The sequence below is a fragment of the Diorhabda sublineata genome, chromosome 4, assembly GCF_026230105.1.
Source record: "Diorhabda sublineata isolate icDioSubl1.1 chromosome 4, icDioSubl1.1, whole genome shotgun sequence".
Classification (NCBI taxonomy): Eukaryota; Metazoa; Arthropoda; class Insecta; order Coleoptera; family Chrysomelidae; genus Diorhabda; species Diorhabda sublineata.
In genome coordinates this window covers 25,116,183-25,132,296 of record NC_079477.1, presented here as the reverse complement: position 1 = coordinate 25,132,296, position 16,114 = coordinate 25,116,183, and the positions used below count along the sequence as shown (strand labels likewise).

Sequence of the window (16,114 nt, the reverse complement as noted above, 5' to 3'; positions counted from 1 at the left end):
GGAGTTATTCTTATAAACAATTCTCCCAAACGTGTCCGGACAGACCACCAGCAGTCCACGGGACCTACGGATGTCTACGTTGGGTGTGACAAAAAATGTATGTCCACAATAGTAAACGGGGGTTCATGAAAATTCATTTGGTTTCGATAGTGAAGAACTGAAATAATTAACCTTATCAAGCAATCAATTGTAACATTTTTTCCCCGAAAACTGTTAATTCGTCGTTGACGCAAGTTTCCATACATAAATCTAATCTTCATTTTTTCGACATTTGGAAATTGGTAGGGATAATTTCTTTAAAAAATTTGTAGAAAATACAATTTTTTTTACAGCGTGAACAGGATTTGAACCCATGATTCGCTAATCCGGAGGTTGATACCCGCTCGGCTAACGAATACAATTAAAGTGATGGGATATACTAACAATGCTAAACCACTTGCTCTTAGTCTAAAAGAAAGTAAGAAATAAGCCTTCAAACTCACATAAAATATATTCAATATAGATTATTATGCGAACAAGGTTATTTTTAAAAAATTTAAATAAACAGTAGTCAATGGGTTTTCGTTGGACTATAAGAGAAACCAATAGATAACTTTTAATGAAAAAACGTGATATCTTTTAACGTGCCAATAAAACTAACAAAAATGGAAAACAATGTATGTTGTAACTAAAACTTGTTCAGTCAAATTAGGCTTTGTAAGCCTTCGCTGTAAATTATAGAGGAGGTCTAATAAATAATGTCGATTTCACTTCGTTTATTGAATAATCATACAAAAAGAAAACCTGAATATTTGAAGTATAGCCCGTGGTATTCTATGGTTCTAATCAACCCCTTTGAGGCCTTGGTAAAACCATTATTTAGCCTGCTGCACTTCCGTCATCTTATTTGGATGCAAGAGCTTCGCCATGAATCTGAATAAATAGCAATCTGATGATGAAAGGTTCGGAATAAATGATGTGGTATGAATTCTTCATATACCGCATAACTTTTGTTGTAAATGGTTTAGCATCGTCTGTGAATTAACCTTTCGATCAACCAACTCTGGATATTTCTTCCATGAAAGCTTATACATTCGCATCAGCTGTCCACTGTATATTTAGAAGTATATTAAACCTTAATAATTCCACCAGAGACACACAACAAGTCCTTCCGCTCGAATCGACCTCCCTTTGCAATGAGTTTTGGTAATTGTTCTGTACTTAACAACTGATTTTTCAAGTTCGGGTTGCTTATAGAGACTTGACAGTTTTGAATTTAGTTTGTGAGCGCGTACCTTTTCACTTAACAGCGAACTGTCAATGTCAGTTTGTTCAGTAGACATAACCTTTTCATCATGATGAAGTACACGAACGAACAACGTCTGCAAATCTTAAAAATTTACTACAGAAATTCGGAGTCGGTGGCCGCTACTTTAAGGGCATTAACTCCGATTTTCGGTCGTAATTCTCGACTTAATAGACAGGCAGTAACAAGTTCAGTGAAAAAGTTTGAATCTACATATTCGTTGTGTGATGTTGCCGTGCCGTGCCAGCGAGACTACGGGTTGGTCGAAGTGTCGAAAATATCGCTGCCGTTGAAACGTCCTTAGCAAATGATCCAAATCAGTCAATTCAACGGCGTTCTCAAGAGCATCGCCAAGATCACTTTATGGCGAATTTTGCGTAAGGATCTTACTTTACACCCATACAAGATCAGACTCATTCAAAAATTGAAGCCTTGGACCATTCGAAGCGACGTACGTTCTCCGATTGGGCTCTGAAAAAGATGCGCCAAGATGATCAATTCCATCGCAAAATCATCTTCAGTGACGAAGCTCATTTCTGGCTCAATGGGTTTGTTAATAAACAAAATATGCGCTATTGGGCGGGTGAAAATCCACAAGTGCTTAATCAAAAACCATTTCATCCATAAAAGATAACTGTTTGATGTTGTTTGCCTGCCGGCTATCATAGAGCCATATTTTTTCGTCTACAATAGTGGTCGCCACGTTACTGTGAATAGTGATCGTTATCGCGCCATGATTATCGATTATTTTTGGCCCAAATTGGTATATATGGACTTAAACATGTGGTTAGGTTTCAACAGGACGGCGCCACAAGCCATACAGCAAACGTTACAATCAATTTATTGAAGAAAAAGTTTGATGAGCGTGTTATCTCAAGAAATGGACCAGTCGATTGGCCGCCTCGTTCGTGCGATTTAACGCCTCTAGATTTTTTTCTACGTCATGTCATTGGTCTATGCTAATAAGCCGATGGGAAGAGCTCAAAGCCAACATTGAACGCGAAATAGCATCCGTTTCGGCTGAAATGTGTGGCCGAGTCATGGAAAATTGAGTCCAACGAATCAATTGTTGCAAACGTGCCCGCGGTGGCCATATGAGCTAAGTTGAGTTCAATTCATAAATGTTTTGAATGTACTTCAACCTGATAATAAAATTTTTGACATATCTCAGATGGTTTTTATTTTATTTTGAAAAAAGTTGGCTTATTGGAAAACCCCTTATAAATGCATTGTTCATCGCAAGTGAAAATACATCTAATAAAACAATCATCTTTCGGTAGGATAAGGAGTTGTTTACACACCTCTCCCTCTCGACGTTTCACTTGAATCTCAGTTAATTCGTATAGCACTAATCGATAACTTTTATAGATCATATCTAATGTGTTTAAATGGCGATTTATGGTATCTGAGACTAATGCTGGTACTAGGTTAATTTTCTACTGCTTTCCTTGCAATTTCAGTATCCCAAACGAATGTACGTCCTGAATGCGAACGATCTGCAAGCGTCAAATCTCCATTAATACAATAATCATATATTTTCCTTGCTTCTTTAAACTTTTATTTCCTAGAACTTCTTAACAATACACAAATTTCATATTTTTTCTTGTCTATACTATTTATTATAAAAATCTACTGGGTCTTCAAGCAATAAAGAGAAAATGATTAAAAGAAAATTAAGCGATTGGACTCTTCATAAAATTAAATGTTTAAATTCAGAACCGATATTACTTATGAGAAACCCTCTGTAATAGCTTATACTTGACATAAATTGAATTCGATTTACCATTCAATTTATGCGTTGCATTCACTACTTTGTTCGTAATGGTATAATTCCCATTACAGCCATCTTGAATCTTATTTATGCCTATTATATATAATATTACTCTTGTCCCATTAAAAAAAATGCATTCTTCAAAGATTTACCAAATCCTATAAATCTCACTCACGGTGACAATTGCTGTTTTATACAAGTACATTCCAGTTTATTTATGTTAAAGGGTGTGACTAAAATGAAGCACGTGGAAAAAATAATTACTATCCCTAAATGGTTGATTATGAATCAGATCACATTCCAATTTATTATATTTTGTTATCAAATTATTATAAATATTTGCTTGTTCTTCTACAAATATTTCTTCGAGTGTCCTCGTATACTAATTTATGATCAAAGTGATTTTCGCGTTTTGTTGTATTGAAGCAATAAATATAATTTGAGCCTACGCACTTCTATCTCTTTTTCTTTTGCCGACTGGCTTGATGGCAATAAAAAGAATTCAATCCTGCAAGTTTGCAATCTATTGTTTTTTTAAATATCCACTTCTACCGGTTTTACTAGATATATGAGGCCGTAAAATTAATTAGAACGTGTGAGGAAAAGACGCGAATTCTTGTTCGTCTCGTTTTATTATGTAACACACGTTAACAAAAATTTATTTTAGGAATTTAAACGACTTCAAATTGACCTCGAGTTTTGCCGAATATTAATCCATAAAATAAATTAAATATAATTGTAAAATGAATAAAAATTCCATGTTATGTCTATAGGTATGTAAAGCGAGAAGAATTTTTAATACAAATACCGTCGTATTCATAAATAAAGGCTGGGACACACCACGCCGATCCGACACCGATCCGATTTTTATCCAAAGTACGGATCGGTGCGAAATCGGAAAGGTTGAACATGTCCTATGTCCAATTTCCAGCTCCAGCTCGATATATTCGCCAATTTCGATTCAATTAAAATCGCGAAAGGTTCTGTGCGCAAAATGAACAAAGGAAAACGCAGATTTTGTGTGGATTCTTATTTTCTTATTATCGTCCTGATTTATTACAGATGTACCTTTGAAATTTAATTCCTTCACAACTTCATGTCTTTGTAGTCGGAGTTTTGGTACTGCTCGTTTGTTTGGTCATACAGTACTGGATACTCCCTCACTTCTTCAATAAACTCTTCCGGTTTTATACCCAACATTATTGACATATTAGTAAAAAAAAACAAACATTGCAAAAGCTCAAAAACATTTTCACAAAGTTGTGTAGGAGTGGAATCGGATACGTGTATGATCATAGTCGGATCGGAAATATGCCCGATAGGTGTGTAACGGCCTTAATTCATGTATAACGACGGTGCTGTGTTGTCCAATCGTCAGAATAGCCTACGGATAAAGAAATTTTATTCTATTTGTACTGTTTTTGGGTGTCGGGTGTATGTCTTTTTATTCATGCAGAAATTTTTGCCACTTTTTTCTTTTCTTAGCTTTTTAATGTCCTTATTATTTTTTTCTCCTATAATTGCGTTTCTACAAGAGTTCTTTGGGCGTTATCTTTTCCATTTATCTAGCTTGCTAACTATCTAAGCTATGGTCCACCGCTTATTTTAATCACTTTAAGTCTCTTCTTATGGTTCCATTTTTTATTCGATATTTTCTGTTGACACCCTGACACTGTCTAAGTACTTCTACTACTTTCAGCTGCTTAAATTGTACTTTTGAGTGAATTTATTAGGTATTGAAACAGTAAAACACTTGTTGGGTTGCTAAGCATAGACTAACTATTATTATCTTCATTGTAAATAGATAAAGGCACAAAACAAGAAGAAATAAATGATGTAAAACAGATGGCTATCAGTACCATACATATTTATATACATATTTCGGGCTAAATTCAACATGAGGACAGGTCGAAATATTGATTTAAAAACGATTATTTTGGTGTTTTCCGTTATTTCATTTCTTCCGAGCAAATTTCTGTGAATAATAAAGTTTTGGTTCTTTCATCAACCTCCACTTCTTGATTACCGACGTTCTGTATGTCCACGTCTAAATTTTTGTTGTTCCATCCGTATTAGTTCAATTTTGAGGTCTTCTTGTTTCCCCCATTATTTTTTGTAAGAAAGTTATGGATTTAACGATAAATAATTTGTTTTCGGATCGATAATCAGGAAGAAGGAACTTTTACCTTGAAATATCCTGAATAATTTATCTCACGTTTTGTGAATCTCATGAACTAAGTTATTGAATAATATTAATAGATAATGTTGTATTTAATTCAAAGACAAATTGATATTATTTATCAATATTTTCCATCAGCTGCAAATTAAATGCTCAAATACTGAATTTTTGTCATATATTTACGTATTGCATACCATAAATTTCGAAAATATCGATATTTAAACTAGAAATTTCATAAATAATAACCATTCAGATACTATTGGCGCCAACGTCTACTGCTTTATCGCAAAAAACCGTTTGTTTATAACACATTTCATGCATATTATATTAATTGAAAACTTGTTTGCAATTTATGTAATTTTTATTGCACCAAAAACATTTGTTATTATTATTTTTTGGTAAATAACAAATCCAAACAACCTAATTTTTAACAATATAGAATTTGAGTTTCATATTAGTGCTATACTAATGATTCTCTAATAATTTTTATACTGTATACATCACGTTTATGTTATTAATTACGTTATTTGTGAAAAAAATACTATAATCACTTTAGTAGATAAAATAAATATAATTTTGACCTTCACGAACTACTTCGACCTAAAAATTAACGCGAAAAGTTGTAAATCAATCAATTGGAGTAGAGTGGAAGTATTTTGAGTAGGTCGTTGAAAAAATATAGCGTACAATACGTATTGTCTTCACTAGTATCATAATATATACTAAATCAATTCAAGTAGATTACTTTATAGACTACAGCTAAACCAAAGAGACGTAATTAACACTAAAAATGAGAAGTATTAATCACACACAAGTCACTGCGTACAAGGTTTGGTCGAAAAATTGGAATTATGCTCTTACAATTTTACCAAACACTTACCTTGAACTTAACATTCGATTTTTAATGAAGAGCCGTTTCAGGGCGAGGTAAGTCACTGATTTTCCATTGAGAAAGCTGAGCTTATGCCTTGAGAGACTTAAGGTCGAAACTCACTAGCAAAACACCACGCCACCCCACGCCATTTATAACAAACCACGTTTTTAGAGGAATCAATATAAACTCAATGTGATAAAACTTTTCCGCAGACCGGCCTGAATAACGAAAAACAATTGTAACATTAAGCAAAGTTTTTAAGTTTTCTAAAGCCAACGGACTATAATAATAAAGGAGAAAAATACGAGGGATGTCGATAAAATTAGGTTGACAAAGAGCTGGGAACGCTAAGTACGCTGATTATAATGAGACTGGCGTGTAGCTTGGCTCCGGTTTTTCCAGTACCCGACCCGAAAAGCTGTCTAAAGCTTTCATACTTGTCTGGGTAGACGTGAAATATGGAGCTTCTATATGAGTCTCACGCCAGGGGCAAATTTCTCTCTTATAGCCCAGACTTGGTCCCCAGTGACTAACAACTCTTTCCTGAATTGAAGAAACACTTGCAAGAGACGTATTACATAACCAACGAAGAGCGTGGCGGCGGAAGTCTAAGGCTCAGACATAAATAAGGTAATACCTCGCATCCAAAAATACTTTTATCTAAACGTCGATTATGTTCAAAAATAGAGGGAGGTTTAAGCTTTCTGAACATGTATTATTCCAACCTTATTTTATTAACAAGCCTTGTAGATTATAAAGAAGACAAGAAAATAGACTATGTTTTAAATGGGGCCATATAAGATATTAAAAGATTAGAAGAAAATATTAACGAAGAAAGAAATTTGAGGGATATAAGTAGTATGAAGGGTTTTCTTCAGAAGAACTAAATAGAAGTACAAGGAGGAAATTATTAATTATTAGATGGAATTTTTGATTACAGTAAATTTTCGTATATAAATCTAATCGTTATAGTTAGAAAGACCTCAAGAGATTTCACTATTTATCTTGATGCTGGACAAGAAAACTAGTTAGAGGTCCAGCATTTCCTCAACAATTTATTTGAGAGTATGTGTTTATTTCTTTCGATGATGTTTCTTTAACGGCATGCCTTTTCCGTCTGGCTCTATTTCTTCTACTGGTGTTAATGTTTAGGTTGAGGTAGTTAAAGTTTATAACCTTTGTTTTTTTGTAATAATATCCTTTTATCCTACTTTGATATCAGAAGTACCGTTGTCGTCAGGATGGTGGATTGATTGATTGATTATGTTTAACACAATAATATTGAGGATCAGTAGAAATCTCTTCATGCATTCACGATTAGATTCTTTCACCTCAAAATATTAAAGAGGTTCCAATGATGTCCGATGGGTGTGGTGGCCAACAAAAAACTCATTTTTGCTGCCATGTGCCTTCAAATTCTCTCAAGTCATCCTACTCTAAATCTATAGATCATAGATTTTTTGAAACTGGTCACACGGAAATGGAGTGTGACTCAATACATTCGAAAATAGAAAGAAAAGCAAAATACGTTCCAGTCTATTCTGCAGAAGGTTGGACACAAATTATTCGCAGTTGAAGAACAAGGCCACGACCTTTCGTTGTCAAAAACCTAACACCCCAAGACTTTTTCGTTTTTAAGGCATTTGGAATAAAGTCTTTCAACAATATGAATCAAATTCCATGGCGTAAAGTTTGCTGGCTTCGCTATGTAAAGGATGAGCCAACAAAAATTTTCATTGAAACAACTTATACAGATGAAGATTTTAAAGAGGTAAATTATTTCAAAAAAGGACGGCCAAGAAAAGTTGCATTTAACAATCGTTTTAACGATGAGTTGCCTATTTACAATGCAAAGTTTCAATACCTAAAATTTACCACAACTACCACAGATCTTTGAAATGTAGCGTAAAAATCCGGGACTGTTCACCAAAGCCGAATGCATCGGAAAATGATTCCGAAGAAAGTGATTAGTTTTTTTTACAACTAAATGTATTCTTGTAACTTTTAATTAGCAGAGTATTACGTTTTATTTCCTTGTTTCTTTTATTTTAAACAAGTGTTTAGTTTTTTTTACAACTGAATGTTTTTTTCAATCACCTGTGTGTTACGTTTTGTTTTCTTATTTGCAAAAACTTAATGGCGTTCATTTTTCTGTTCAAAGAAACTAAATTTGTTTCAAATCTTACAACAGCAAAAACACGAATGTGTGTTTTTCAAAAAAAACTGAATATATACAAAATTTGGTTAGACAACTTTAATCGGTTAATACTTATTGCAGAGAATATTTAAAGTCACACAAAAACCCTATTTTTCCCAATCGTTACAAACTTTGAATGCGATTATCTCAAAACTGTAATTTTGCACATTTATGGTTTTGGCATCACCATTCATCGGTATCTACAACTGAAATATTATTTTTATAGCTTCTATCAACAGATTATATTTGAATTTAAAAAAATCTACGTTTTTTTTCTGGTTGTATTAATACTATCCAGACTAAAAGTCTGATTATTCGTATCGAAAGCAAAATTATGTAACTATGTATCGTATGAGTAATTTTTGAATTTTTTCAAGGCATACATTGTAGCAGATTTCGTTAATGTTTATTTGGTATGCTTGCGTAATAATAACACTGAAAAACCACAAATCACTTTATCGTAAACATTTTTGATTTTAATTCGGGAAAAGTAAACTGAAATCATATCGCACGTAATATTTCAGAGTTTTAATTGAACTAAAATTTTATAAACATGAAAATATTAAAATAATGGAAAAATTACAAGAAGTAGCTAGAGGACGTATTGTACTCTAGCTAAGCAAGGAAAAAACGTTGGAGACAGTTTTGTTAAATGAGTAGAAGATGTAGTAGGCCACAAATTGGACTTTTCAAGGTTAGGTTGGTAGAAAATTACATAGCCGAAGATGTCCACATTTATGGGCATCTGATTTCTTTAATTTTTTATTTCTTAAACCTTTTGATATATTAATGCTTCTAATTTTTTCTAATCCTCTAATCTTTTTTATAATTTTTGAAAGATTGATAAAAAATTGACGTTTCGACTTAACTTCAGTCTTTATTTAAATATTTTGAATTGTTTAGATCTTTTCTATCATTTATAGCTTTGTTTTTATGAACGTGAACCATTTCTAAAAATTCTCTTTTCCGTGTATTAAATTCCGTTCCACAAATTTTTGAATCTTTATAATTGAATTTATGATTTTTTGATAGTTCATGGTTCGTACTAACTATGATAATAGTATAAGTCATAATGGACATAATACATTATCCAAATATTTCACTAAATCCAAATCTAAAACACCAAAAAACAAAAGAAGTTGTATCTTGTACTAATTGTGAGGCTGTCTACATAGGGCAGACATCTCAGTATTTAGAAAATAGACTAAAAGGTCATCAATACGATAAAAAAAAATAAAACTGCTTTAACGAACCATGAAATATCAAAAAAACATAAATTCAATTATAAAGATTCAAAAATTCTTGCATATGTAAATATACATATATAATATATATAAGAGAGTTTTTGTAGTGGGATTGTGGCAAAATTAAATACCAAAGTGTACTAACTCCAATATATTTCAGAGCTTATACTTATGTATTCATTGTCTGGGAAACAATTAATTGAGAAAAGCGGCGTTTCAAGCCTCGTTGATTCTTTAAGAAAATATTAGATTCATTGAAATGAAAGAGCAATCAATATTCCATCTACACGCAAGGATATGGCGTCGGTTTTTTGGTATGCTGGCGGTTAATTTACATTGCCTAACTTGAAAAAGGAGAAATTATCAACAGCGAATATTATGCGAACATTTGAGCAGAGAAATCAAGGAAAAACTAAGAGAAAGTGTTGTTTCATCAAGACTAGTTATTGCAATGGCCAAAATTAATAAATTAAAGTTTGAATTTCGACCTCATGCACCCTATTCGCCATATTTAGCCCCCTCGGATTAGTTTCTGTTCCCAGACTTGAAAAAATGGCTCGGTGGTCAATGAGCTTCACGACCCTTCTTATAAAAGGGGTATCGAACTTATTGAACATCGCTAGAAAGTGTTTGGAGCTAAAAGGAGATTATGTTTAAAAATAAAGATATTTTTTCCGAAAATCTGTGTTTTCTTTGATGTGCCAGGTACTTCTGGGACCATGCTGGTATATAGTTCTTCTTATTTAGAGTTGCCACGAAAGTAGAGGAGTTAGAGCTGAAACATTGCATTATTAAATAACACAACAGTTAGAGAATAAACCTTGAAATTTCATGAAATAAAAAGCAAATTTTTCTATTTCCATCTATGATTTTAATACAACAACAATTTTGTATTTATTATAATACACTATTTATCTACAGCCGGGCGTCAATAAATTTATGTTGCATCGCCAACTATTATCATGAAGATTAAACAATTAAATGTACAAATTAGAGAACAAAAAACAATTTAATAACAATAACTATAATTGTTTTCATTATATTCACGACACTTGCGTCGGTGCAAGTGTTTTTTTATGAGATCAACCACCTTCTAACTAAACAAGATGCGTACACATTTCATTATATTTATTCTAATGTTTATGATCTTGTTTTATGTATTTTAGAAATTATCAATTGGAAATATAAGTTTAATATAATTATAATTAAAAAGACAAAGACTAAATTGTTGTGACTATGGTATAATTCCAAATTTTTATTATATCTCTTATTCTTTTCAATTATATAGTTGCTACTGATATTAGAACTCTTGGAAACCGTTCAAAAAAAAGTTTTAAGGATAGCTACAAGCACATTTTTAGAAACTTTCAACGCCCTAATAGGAGTATAATCCCTAAGCTTTCATCTCGAACATCTATGGCTTTCATATGCTTCCAAAATCGTTAGAAATAAAGAGCACTCGACTCATACAAATACGTTCGAAGAGACATAAAGCACATCAAGATTTTTACTTATCAATCATTTTATGAAATCATTTTATTTTATTTTATGACCTCTTGAACCTGAAACATAAAATAATCAAATAATAAGTGAATTCTTGACCCCAACTAACATCAAACAGACCACACAAGAATATAGCGCTTACGATCGAGTCAAAGCAATTTAACCCATAAAAATCTCATCGCACATAACTAAATCATCAATATGCGAAGCCTGTGAAGGAGAATCTTTGTTCAACCCTTAACAGGCGTTGCGGAGTCCCTGGAACTCTAAGAAAGTATGATACTATGATAACTTTCGTATTTGTTGATCAGATGATAGGCGCTGCTTGATATTCCTATGGTGGAGAGACCCATCCCGTTCTCAGTCGACTTCAGTCTATTATCAAAGCAAGTACGTGTAAAAAATATCTTAGAGTCCGAGGTACTCCGCGGTGCAATTAATATTTTCAATTTAGTGGCTATGTCTGAGAATCCAAATACAGTTAAACCTACAGACTCTGACTTTGAGCAATGCGTGCTAAGATGGTTTGAGGAATGTGATACAGAAGGTTCAAACCAAGATTGCGATTCGGAAAGCAACACTACTATAGAAAATGCTATTATAAGAAATATATATTAAGTCTTCGAATTTGAATTTTTAAAAACAAAACTTACAATTACAATATTTGTTTATTAAGCAACGTTAAAACAGCTGTTACTTCATAAGTAATTCAAGCGATCACGAAACATAGAGTGAGCTTTCTGGTGATGATTCTGACGATGAAGATGGAATACAGGTTACCCAAAGTGAAAACGACAGTGACACAAGTATTTCAAGAAAAAAATAATTTTACGGAAAAAACAGATACAAATGGGCGGCCACGAAACAACCCGAAACGTGAAAACGGCAGCGCATAACATATTGAAGTTGCCAGGGAATAAAAATGTTGTACCAGAAATTGCACCACTGGAAGCATGGAGGCAAATATTCTCGCAAGATATCCTAGATATTGTTGGGCAATAAACAAATTTAAAAATTAAGGGATTTCGCAATAAAACATGCAATCACAATCGCACAGAGTACTGAGAAACTAATTCCATTAAAATAAATGGTTTTCTTGGACTTCTGCTATTAACTGCTGCCTTTAAGTCTAATAATGAGGCCATTAGATCAATCTTCTTAACAGACGGGACTGATCGTGAAATTTTTCGACTGGTAATGACGGCAAAAAGATTTGCTTGCCTGAGGTTCGACACTCATGAAGAGAGAATCCTAAGAGTAAAAACTGACCCGGCTGCAGCGATATCACATATATTTGAAAAATTTAACCAAACTCTCAATCAACTTACGCTTTAGGAATCAATGCAACTGTCGCTGAAATGCTGGTCGGCTTTAGAAGTAGGTGCAAATTTAAAAGGTATTTACCTAGCAAATCCGTAAAATATGGTCTGAAAGACCAATGTGTTGTTGATGCCCGGACCCACTATATATACAATACATATATTTATTGTGGCAAGGCTACTGACTCCCTAAATGATATTACAGATGAAGGAAAACGGTTTGCTATTCCAGCGCAAGCTGTTGTTCGTCTCTCCAAACCACTATTTGGAAGCAATCGAAATATTACGGGTGATAACTGGTACTCTTCAATACAGCTCAATGATTATATTTTTCAAAATAAGCTTACTTACGTTGAAACTATGAAGAAAAACAAACGAGAAATACCTAAAGAATTTCTACCGTCCAAACTAAGACTGGGATCTACATTATATGGCTTTAGAAGTAATAAAACATTAATTTCCAGAGTACCAAAGAAAAATAAAGCTGTTATCCTCATTTCTTCGATGCATCACTGCAAACAGGAAGATGGCGATTTGCCTGAAATTAATGCATATTATAATAACACAAAATCTGGGGTGGATGCTGTAGACGAGAAAACCACTAAATATTCCTGTAGCAGAAGGACGCAACGCTGGCCAATGGCTCTGTTTTACAAAATTGTGTCTTCATTGAATGATTATATCATTCATCAATCTTGCTCCAACGCAGATCAGCTGGAGAGACTAGATTTGTTGAAATCACTGACCAAACAACTATATGAACCACTTCTTCATGAAACACTTCAAAATGCACATTTATCAAGAGAGCTAAAAGTAGGTATTGCAAGAATTTTGAAGATGGTTCTTGAAACTCCAGCTGATGATCAAGATGTTTTGCCTAGAAATCAGAGGAAGTATTGTTTTATGTGTGACCCAAAATTAAAGAGAAAAACTGGCTTTCTATGTGTTAAAAGCATTGAAAATCGGGAGGATTCCTAAATATTATATTTTTTTATATACTTGATTGGATCATTTCAATATTTTACAGCTTACTGTAAAAGTAAAGATTTTTTTGTTTTTTTTTGTTCAGACCTTCCTAAATATGTTTTCAATACAAAAAGTTTTTATTTTTCAGTTTTTTCTTTCAAAATAAATATAAATGGAATACTATGTTTATTTTTGTTGAAATATTAATATGTTTAGTTTTAGATTTTTTGCTCTGGTTTGTTACTAAGTTGGTTGAAAATAAACAATGTTTGTTTTTTTATACGTTTTGAGTATGTATACAACATAAGAAAAAAACAATATTTCAGTATGCAATAGGAAATACACTATTTATATTTTGGAGTCCCCTGGACTGCACAATGCATCAAGTGTTAAAATTTCGGACCACGCCGGTTAAGGGTTAAACATTTACAGTTCTCAACAATTGAAGTAGATATGTTGAACACCCGAAGAAACATACTTTTGCGGGTAGCGTCAGCCTTTAGAACAACCTCGGGAGTAGCACTGCCGGCAAAAAAAACACCAATACACCTAATAATTACCTTGAAAAGGTATATAAAATAGATCACCGGGAATGAACAAAACATAAGAAGCAGTGCCAAAGAAAGAGCTCTCAGAAGAATTTGGTAATAAATATGGGAAAACGAGACAACTACTTTTTAAACCAGGTTTGACAGGAGATGGGCTTTTCCAGATTTGGAGAAAAAACGATAGAAGATATGACTAAACGGCAGTATCATAAACCGCCCCTGGCTAGTCTAAATGGTGTCGCTTTGTTTGGAAGAGTCATCAATAAATTATTGAAAATTGTTGAGTTATTACTCCCCAAATTACTTGCAACACATTGTTCCATTAATTAAAATTACTAAGTCGGGTCTATTATAGCATATTCCCACCTCTAAAAATAGTTCTTGAGGCCAAGGAAATGCTTCCAGTCTTGAAAATTCCATTGTCGTCAACCAGTAGCTTGCTTGAGGAATCTATTAATCCTTGACGTGGACTGCGCCCTGTTTTTTGCTGCAGACAGGACTATGAGTATGAGCTGTGATTCTTTCCCGGGAAGCCATTGTGTGTATACGCTGGAGATTACCGATTCCAAGCCCGACTTACAACACTTTGCAGAGACTTCCACTTACCTTCATGTATCCAATGTACTAATGCTTCAGATGCACTATAATCGACGTATAGGGTTAATTTTCCAAATAAACCGCTTTATTCCCAAACAACAACGGTAGTGAAACCAGTGAAAGCCATGGTATGAGAGTGAAATGCTTTAATTTTTAAACCACATTCGTACAATTATTTATCAAAGAGATAATAACACAAATAACGAAAAGAAAACTGCAAAATATTGGCTGTAATATAGACAATATAGTTTCAGATTATCGGTGACTACGCTAGATTTCTACCTGACCAGTGCTTCACAGCTGGAAGTGAGAAATGTTTAAATAAATGAATCAGATAGCGACGTTGTATTCAGTTCGGGTCTAAAGCCCCAAGGAGGGTTGTTAAACCACTCTGATGCGACGTAATAACGTCGAAACCAGTCATTGGTAACAAACCCCTCCTTGTAACTATTGTTATAAATTTTTTTACTTAGTGGTTATTGAATAAAATGTGATAAAAATTAGATTCTGAATTTAATAGAAATATTGGTTGGATTCCAAATAAGCGTACGCTCTATTATGTTCACTTTCCCATTCGTATTAATCTTGTGATTATTATTTTCCTTTTGTTTCAGAATATATTCAAAAAACACATCTGGATGATTTGGAAACCAACGACGTGGAATTCGTGAAACCCTTAAAAATAAATGATTTAAATAATACAGCTCCAATTAATTCGCAAGGTAAATAACAGCTGTTGTTTATATTTTTATAAAGGATTAAAATTAACTATTCAAACCTAATTTTTATTATGATTGTTGCTTACAAAAAGTACGGATTACTAATCTCAAATTATCAATAAAAATCTATGTAGATATAGATAAACACTCATGAGAAAAAAAATCGACTCAAGTCGCACACTCGCGATCAAAAGTCTCTAGAAAAAAACCTGTAGCTTCCCTTCTTTTCCTGAATCAAGCATATCCAAACTTATTAAGGCTCCCATAGAGCCTTTTCACACCAAACGAATCCGAATCAATCAGAATCACTCCGAATCAAGTTGAATCTGATTGACCAAGATTCGGCTTCGAGCGCTCCGTTTAAATGTGAAGGGACTCTTTTCCTGCCTTCAGACCGGACGAATCTGGTTCAATCAGGTTTGATTCGAGGTCGCATTTGATTCAACTTGTCAGATTCCTCGTCCGGTCGTGGACGTGGAGTTATTAATTTTAAAAGTTAAAAAGTTTAAAAGTTATAGAATTTCTTCTCATCATTTTGTAGGTCAGGATGTAAATGATGAAACATACCAAAATCCGGCCTTTTCCTATTTATGTGATGTATCCACACTTTTCTTGTTTTCTGTTTCCGCCTACTACGAAACACTATTGCATTTAAAACAAATGCGTCCATGATGATAGCTCAAAAGCAACTAAAGAAGGAAAACAAAAAGAAGATGAAAGGATTTTTATAGATTCAGGTTGAATCAGCTGGTGTGAAAGAGTGGAGATGACGAATCAGATTCAACTTGATTCGGAGTGATCCAGATTGATTAGAATTCGTTTGGTGTGAAAGGGGCCATGCACTACAAGTAACCACGACAATCTTAACCGAACAGTTAAAATTGTATGTGCAAAATTTCCGCTTTTAAACAC

General features: G+C 33.4%; 2 protein-coding genes across 6 annotated transcripts in view; one reads left to right on the top strand and one right to left on the bottom strand.

The window, feature by feature from the left end:
• The window catches only part of LOC130442436 (WW domain-containing oxidoreductase), a 136,121-nt gene that overhangs the window by 16,369 nt on the left and 103,638 nt on the right, over window positions 1–16,114 (bottom strand). The window contains exon 8 of one of the 3 annotated variants that reach the window (XR_008909772.1): window positions 9,231–10,325. The exons of the other annotated variants lie outside the window; for them this stretch is intronic. The gene's annotated coding sequence lies outside the window, so the exon portion shown is untranslated. Of the gene's footprint in view, window positions 1–9,230; window positions 10,326–16,114 lie in introns of those variants that run through there. 3 annotated transcript variants of the gene reach the window in all.
• LOC130442435 (A disintegrin and metalloproteinase with thrombospondin motifs 9) overlaps window positions 1–16,114 on the top strand; it is a 213,014-nt gene that overhangs the window by 102,390 nt on the left and 94,510 nt on the right. For all 3 annotated transcript variants that reach the window (XM_056776533.1, XM_056776532.1, XM_056776531.1), the window contains one exon: window positions 15,098–15,205. In XM_056776533.1, the coding sequence (XP_056632511.1) occupies window positions 15,098–15,205 (108 nt within the window). The remainder of the gene's footprint in view (window positions 1–15,097; window positions 15,206–16,114) is intronic.